At 35.8% G+C, this 8,260-nt stretch overlaps 1 protein-coding gene across 1 annotated transcript in view; it reads left to right on the forward strand.

Annotated features, from left to right (window-relative positions):
* LRP1B (LDL receptor related protein 1B) overlaps window positions 1–8,260 on the forward strand; it is a 1,686,774-nt gene that overhangs the window by 1,077,702 nt on the left and 600,812 nt on the right. Inside the window, exons 30-31 of the mRNA XM_045298375.1 lie at window positions 5,504–5,629; window positions 7,494–7,625. Coding sequence (XP_045154310.1) covers window positions 5,504–5,629; window positions 7,494–7,625 — 258 coding nt within the window. The remainder of the gene's footprint in view (window positions 1–5,503; window positions 5,630–7,493; window positions 7,626–8,260) is intronic.

Here is an 8,260-nt window from a genome sequence, read left to right on the forward strand (position 1 = left end):
AGATCAAGTCCATAAATCTGATATTAGCCCATACATCCGATACCAATCTATAAAGTCCTCTTCAGACTCACGAAACACATGTAATGACACCGAATGTAGAAGATCACAGGCCAGTGGGTAGAAAGTCCTTGGATCCAGTGTCATTGGAAACACCTCAGTGCTAACAGGGGTCTCTGCATGGCTTCTCGAGCACCCAGGGCTGCCTCAGGGTGGGTTCATGTGTCTTGTCAGCTGCTATGTCTCCCAGGGTGTCTCCCACCTCCAAAGAGGAAATACCAGAATTCCCAGAATCTTTAGGGGAAGGCTATGCCCACACAGAAGCCTCATTGGCTATGATCTGATTGGCAGGCTAGACTCCACCCCTACATACTCAATCCTTAAATTGACAATTGTATAACTACCATAAAATATTAATGCTCAAATTATATTATAAAATGTTAATGATTTCCCAACAAATTTTATTTGTAAACAAATTTATTTATTTGTAAATTTGAAAAGATTTACAGACTTATGATTAATCTTTTCTTTAAATCGTTTTATTGGGGGTGCATACAACTCTTATCACAATCCATACATACATCAATTGTATAAAGCACATTTGTACATTCGTTACCTTCATCATTCTCAAAACATTTGTTCTTCACGTAAGCCCCTGACATCAGCTCCTCATTTTCTCCCCTCCCTCCCTACTCCCCACTCCCTCATGAACCATTGATAATTTATAAATTATTATTTTGGCATATCTTACACTGCCCTATGTCTCCCTTCACCCACTTTTCTGTTGTCCATCCCTAAGGAAGGAGGCTATATGTAGATCCTTATAATCGGTTCCCTCTTTCTACCCCACATTCCCTCCACCCTCCCGGTATCGCCACTCTCACTGGGCCTGAAGGGATCATCTGTCCTGGATTCCCTGTATTTCCAGTTCCTATCTGTGCCAGTGTACAGACTTATGCTTAATTTTAATGCAGCCTATATTTAAAGAGATTATATCAGCGAGTCTATTAGAAAAGAGAGTTAATGAATATTTCCAAATAAGACATTTAAAAATATATAGGCACTTTAAAAAATGTAAACAAGCACATGTTTTTCTTCTGAAATTAGTATATTCATTTTTAAAGATACACTTCCAATAGAATTTTTTCAGGAGGAACATTTTAGCATATTTAATTTTTCTCACTTGGCTCTTGTTAATGTGAATTTTCCTCACCTTTCTAAGAATTTCATCTCATGGGTACAGCTGAGGGTGCTATGCACTTGGAAAGTATTAGCACATTGACAAGGACCTCTTAACACTTAGATATCAAGATATAACAAATCTTAAAATTAAGTGAAAATAACATTTTACTAGGATAGTCTGATGATATAGGCATCTATATTTAACTCAAATTCATTCAATGGATCACTACAGGTAGCTTAAAAGCGTCATTAGTAAGAAACATGAGCAATCTAGGGCTGTTGGAGGGGTTAGCAGTACTACCACTCTGGATTTCAAAGTAATTCGCCACTTCATTTATCACTTCCAACATAGATCACTGGAGAGTAGAGGCTTCTCGTTAATCAAGTGGATTGTCTAGTACTATGAGAGATTTGGGGGAAATGGCTGAAGCATCAATATCATTGCAGGATATTAAGCCATGCTAGTATTTCTGACAAGATATAGCCTCAGGACACAATTAATGGTTTTAAGATAGCTTTCTCAGTTTTCCTATTTCAATTTGTGTTTTATGGGCAAAATATATTTACCTATTGTAAATACTCATTTCATGATTTGTTTTACTTTTTATCTCCTTTAGATATCAAACAAATGACTTTTAAGGTAGATACAGCATAATTGCTAAAATATGTTGATTTTCTTATATAGCCACCGACAAATATATAATAAAACACATCATTATTTTTGCAATTGTATTTCGAGAGTGAAGTTTTTACATTTTCTTCTCTTCATGTTTTTGATACTACTAAAGCTATAGAAAGACTCATGTTCTGCTTCAAAAGATTTGTTTTCTTCCCTATTTTCTTTACTGCTTCAATTCTGTTATTTCCCCTTTATATATGGTGCTTCTTAATATTTTACAGTTAACTCAGGTTTGATGAAATTCTAGGGACAGCAAGTAAAATAAGGGTTTGGGGGTGGGGTGGTAAAAGGGAACCGATTCCAGGAATCCAGGAAGGAAAAGAATGTGTGGAAACTGTGATAGCAGCTGTATAACACTGCTGGATGTGATCGAACTATAGAATGGATGATATATGTATTGATTCCCAATTAATAATAATTTAATGAGCATTTTCATAGAAAATTTTTAAAATTTAGATATTTTGAGAAAGTGTATTTTTTTCTTTCTTACAGGACAGATGTTTATAATTCCCTTTCACACAGTAATGGTTTCCATGCACTTGGGAACCCTGTGAGCAGAGAATCACCTCCCAAACGTTCAGTCTTGGCCAGTGGTGCAAAGAAATCTGTATCTGAACTTACGTCTACAGATTGGCATTGAGTTAATGTTTATTCCTATGTTAACTGAGTTAACAGTAATTAACAATTGGGTTAGTAAAGATAGCTGTTATTGGGGAATTTGGATTAGTAACCAAATAATCATTGGATATATATATGAAGTTTTACTTCAGTAACGATCTCTAGTCTCAAATGTCTTCACTGAAGGACTTAAGGACCTCATGAGGTGATTTGCTATGCAAACTCCTCGTTTTGCTTTCTCCAGAAATAAAGCACCACAATTACATGGGTTGGTGAGAGACCAGAACGTCTGTTACGCATTGTGGTTAGGTGCCATCCAGGCAGTTCGGACTCACAGTGACCCTGTGCACCACAGCATGAAACACTGCCAGGCCCTGCATCCGCCTCACCATCGGTCATTTTAGCTCATTGTTGAAACCACTGTGTCAGTCCCTCCCTCCCTTGATGGCTTTCCTATTTTCACCATCTACACAGTATTGCCTGTTAAATTGGCAGCCCTTTCCGTTGGCAATTGCTAAAGAATTCAGAGAAGAATGCACAACTTTGTCTTTCTTTTATCTTTCTTCAAGAAAGGGCCACATATCTTACTACTGATTTTAACTTTGTTTGAGCCAGTAAAGATTATAGCCTGTAAAACCATATGGGGTACTTCATTCTGTCGTACAGTGCTACGAGTTATAAGTCAGAAATCAATGATACCACACAACAGAGAAAAATTAAGAGATATTTTTCAGCCTTGAGTTTATATTTAAAATTGTAATAAGAATAAAATATATTGATTTAATGAAGGTATTAAATATGTCTAATAAATGAAAAAGATTTCTAGTCTCAGAAACCCACAGGGCAGTAGCTCTACTTTGTCCAATAGTGTTTCAGATGGCAGTGAAACAGATAAATAGATAGGTTGATAGTGAAATATGCAACATTATTGAAATTTAATACAAAATTATTATGATTATAAAATAATACAAATTTATTGAAATTATATAGCTATATTTATTCCATTATTAAGAATATTACAAACCTGACATTTCATGTAGTTTGCCTTTTTATGATAATCATATGTTTAAGTAATCTAAGTATTCCCCATGGGTAAAGGAGAAATGAATCAATTTATCTTTACCAGTGTACATACAAGATTAATGTAGCCATTTCAGAAGTTCAAAGAAGCTTCAAATGCTAACATGTGGCTGGCTTTTTGTAACACAGAATTCAACATTCAACTGGCCGCTATGGAAACTGAGTGGAGAATATGGTAGATCTCTTGATGACAAAGCTCCTGAGTTGTTAGGATTTTGTACTTCAAAATGACAAAGCTCATGACAGGTTCGATTGAACAATTAAATCCCAACAGACAATCTGAATTCGGGAGATGAGAAATAATGAGCAGCACTGGTATTTTGAATTTTCCATAGAGCACTATTGATATATAGCTTTCATCCTGCTTTGTAATTCTCGCTGGATTTATTGCATTTCATATCAGAGCTTGAACATCCTGTAAATGGCACTGCATGTCCTAGAATAATAAAAATGTTGTAAAAATTGGATATTTAATGAACTTGCTGGGTATGATTGTAAATTACTTAGCTTCCTGCCACCTGCTTTAATTAGCACATTGGGCCTAGTAAATTCAATCGAACATCGTTATAGAATACCTACCTGTGATTACCTGACTGATATTTGTCATTGCTACTGTAGAGCAATAAGGTGAATTAATACGCCAATTAATTTGATGCCTCTTCTGGGTATGTTTTTAATATATTTTGTAATTTGTAATTTTGTAAAAAAAAGGATTATATTCCAAGGGATGGGAAAATTTATGCCTTTGCTTTTTAGAATTAATTAAATACATACACATACTTTCTTTAATGACATAATCTTTGAATTGAGTTAGTAATATAACTTAATAACTGTTTGTGTGACACTTTGCAATAAAATATTGTTGTGAAGGATATTTCAACTGTAATACTGAAGTGAAATTCAAAGTCAAAAAAGATACATTTCCTGTTTTTTATGAGCTTAATACATTATAAAGAACTATTACAGTATTTGTTACAAACCAATTTCCTATCTGGTTGTCTGAAACTATGAATCTTTCAATATTTCCCCATTTATCTGTTTGTGTGTTCTTATTTTTTCATGATGAATTAGGTGAAAGTGTGCAGAGCACATCATCAGTTTGGAATTTGACAATTCATACACATTTTATTTCAACTCAACCATGGTCATTCCCTCAATGCACCTTCATGTGTCCCACTTCCTTTCTGTGTTTTCTATTTGTACTCCTCCTCCTCTCCTAACCCTCTAAACATTGCCCTTGGTTAATGTTAAATTGTTGGTTATTCTCACATGTGGCTAAGTTATTACCTAAAGAGTGACTTCAGGCCCACGGGTCCCACCGGTCTCTATCTGACTTCTAAGCCTGTCCCACATTTTTTCACCCACATTATACATGATCTCCTTATGTGATCCTCTTCAGAGTTGGTTGTGATAGCTGGGCACCATCTAGTTCTGGTCTGAAGGTGATGGAGACCAATACTTACATGTCCACTGGAGTAATTCTTTCCATTTACCTTCCCTTTTTCATCACTCTTGCTTTCCATTGGACAGGGAGGGATGAGTCATTGAAAATTCGATGACTGATCATGAGCTTTTAAGAACCAAGTGACTACTAAGCAGAACAGTAGGTTGAACATTGTTTTTATGAACTATGGTTATACGAAATTATTTTGATGTCCCCTGTGAGTATAGTCCAGATGTATTAGGCCCAGTGACTCATTCCTTGAAGGTTTTCAGTTATGCCTTCTTCTAAGACACAACCTTTTTAATCTGTTTGAAAGGCAGAATTCAAGCATAATCAGTTAATTCAAATTATCCAAGAAAGTAAAAATAGTCTCACACAAATAAATGTGAGACAGCTAGCTATATTAAGAAATCAGCAGTAACATGAATGATCGAGTTATTGACATTGAATAAAATTCATTTTAAAATTATTTTCCATTTATTTATTTTCTTCCTTTTTTGTAGGTAGCAATTATTGCCAACTACATAATGGTGGATGCTCTCAGCTTTGTTTACCAACATCTGAAACTACAAGGACTTGCATGTGTACAGTGGGATATTATCTTCAAAAGAACCGCATGTCATGTCAAGGTATTAAGTCTTGAAATTTATTCCCTTTAATGCATTTACTTCATCTGCCCTTAGATATCATAGGATCCCAGGTAGTGAAGTGAATTGCACAGTGGGCTGCTAAATCCCCAGCCATTCCAAGGGAAAGAGATGAGGCTTTCCACTTCCATAAAGACTCCTTGTCTCAGACCCCTGGGGGCAGTAATGCTCTGTCCTATAGGGTTGCTATGAGTCAGAATTCACTCATTGGCAATGTTATTTTTGTTTTTAGAGGGAGGAGGGGTATGCTGTATGTCAAAAGATTTATGTGACCAGTCGATTTAAAATATATCGAGTATGAGCTTATTAATTTATTGGTACCTTGAATAGCATACTTGTGTAGGATTTTGAATATTTATCATACTTAAATAGGTAAAAGTCTTTCTAAGAATTTCTACATCTTACTTATTTTCAGGAAATAAAATTTGTTACCAAAACTTTCACAAAATCTAGTAGCAATCACCATTGAATAGTCCAAAATGGAAGTAAAATGCAAAAGTAAAAAAAACAGGAATTAATGCCCAACTTGGATTAATTTATTATAACTTCCTTCCAATGATGTTTTCTTATTAAAGTATGAGAGAGACTCTGAGGTCTCAGTATGTAGCTCAGGGAGAAGAGTAGTGAAAAAGAAGTCAAACTTATGAAATCCATCTTCCTTTGTCCTCATCCATAGTATCTGGTTTTATTCTTCCAAAGAATGCTGGCTCTCAAAGGATCATTCCTTCCAGTGATCCCAGTTCACTTTATATTAAATAATAATCCTATCTTATAGAAGATAGATTAATGTAGTTTTTCCACAATAGATTATTTTATCTGTTATAAATATTTAAATTCATTACTGTGAGTGAAGCATGATTCCAAGCCCTTTACTTATATTAGCTCACCTATTCCCCAAAATAACTTTCAATGAGGAGTCTATTATTACTGCATTTTACAGATGAGGAAACTGAGATACAGAAAAGTTAAGCAATTTGCCGAAGTCAACTATTAGAAAATCCATATGCCTCAGTGTGGGTTTGGGCAGTGCACACACACACACACACACACACACACACACACACTTGTATTGGATGCTGAGAAACAATGTCATTAACAAAAAATGAGTGTCTAGTTTATTTTGGATGTTAAAAGTCATTGAAGAGGTCCATCTGTCCCTTAGAAACATAAGATGTAAGGACATAGAAGTGCTATCATTAGAGGGAAAAGTGGAGGGAAAGCAGCATATAACTCAAATCAAAGTTTATCTTCAGGTCTAAGCAATGAGGAGCTTAGATTTCAGAGCAGAAAGAGTTGAAGTTCATTGGAAAATCACATGTGCCTCCATGGGGAGGCTTAAGCAAGTGTGTTCCCTGGGCCGGTAGCATAATCAACCCTGAAAACTTATAGAAATTATTGGATCCTATTAAGTATGCAACTTGGAGCAAAGACTGGCAACCTTTGCTTTAACAAAATCCTCTAAGATACTCAAGTTTGAGCACTACTCATCCACCCACAAGGCCACCTGGTGAGCCTGTGGGTTAGGTGTTGGGCTACTGACCCAAAGGTTGGTGCTTCCAACCACCCTGAGCCTCCATCCGAGAAGGAGGAGACTCTCTGCCTCCAGAAAGACGACAGTTGGGAGACCCTAAGTTTCTACTCTTTCCTCTACGTAGTCCTCTGAGTCAGAAGGAACCAGATGGCCCCAGGAAATCTATATACCTTTCCCCGGGTCAGCAAGTATGGCATAGGATTTTTTTTAAGATTTGTAAAATTTACAAAAGTAAATTTAGAGTATTAAAAGAAAATTAATCAAATTAGTTTTAGTGTTAAATAGTCATTTTGCATTCCTCCCACCCCACTACAGGTATAGAGTCCTTTCTTATGTACTCGGTGCATGAAGGAATCAGGGGAATACGTCTGGAGCCAAGTGATAAGATGGATGCTTTGATGCCCATATCCGGAGCTTCATTTGCTGTGGGAATAGATTTCCATGCAGGTAAAAAGCTTTTTATTCATCATTTATGTATAATGTACACGCGATTTATTTAATAAGATGGCATTATAATCTGATAGTCAAATGAGATACATGGATGGAAATGAGAGATAGATTTTTCCATCTATCACTAATTCTTCTAAACATGTTTTAGAGAAAAAGATTTGAGTAGAAATGTCTGCACATATAGCACTTCAACCATAGGTTAATTAATATGTCATGAATGACATTTGGCTGCTTCAATTTTGTTTCTCTTTCTCTCTTTTTTTATTAACAACAGAAGAAAACCCATGGGGGCTTCACCTGGTTACTCAAGGGGGCGGGGCGGTTTCCATCTCCACACCAGTCTAAGGCGTGCTATCACTTACAGAGGTCAGACATGCCTCCACCCTCTAGCCCAGTGGTTCGCAACCTTCCTGATGCCACACCCCTTTAATACACTTCCTCGTTTTTGGTGACCCCAACCATAAATTTAATTTTGTTGCTACTTCATAAATGTAATTTTGCTATTCTTATGAATCATAATGTAAATATCTAATATGTAGGATGTATTTTCATTGTTACAAATTGAACATAATTAAAGCATTGTTATTGATCACAAAACAATATATAATTATATATTGTGCAATATTTATGTG

Source organism: Echinops telfairi, unplaced genomic scaffold (assembly GCF_000313985.2).
Source record: "Echinops telfairi isolate 266 unplaced genomic scaffold, ASM31398v2 ScPeMD7_4;HRSCAF=17, whole genome shotgun sequence".
Lineage (NCBI taxonomy): Eukaryota > Metazoa > Chordata > Mammalia > Afrosoricida > Tenrecidae > Echinops > Echinops telfairi.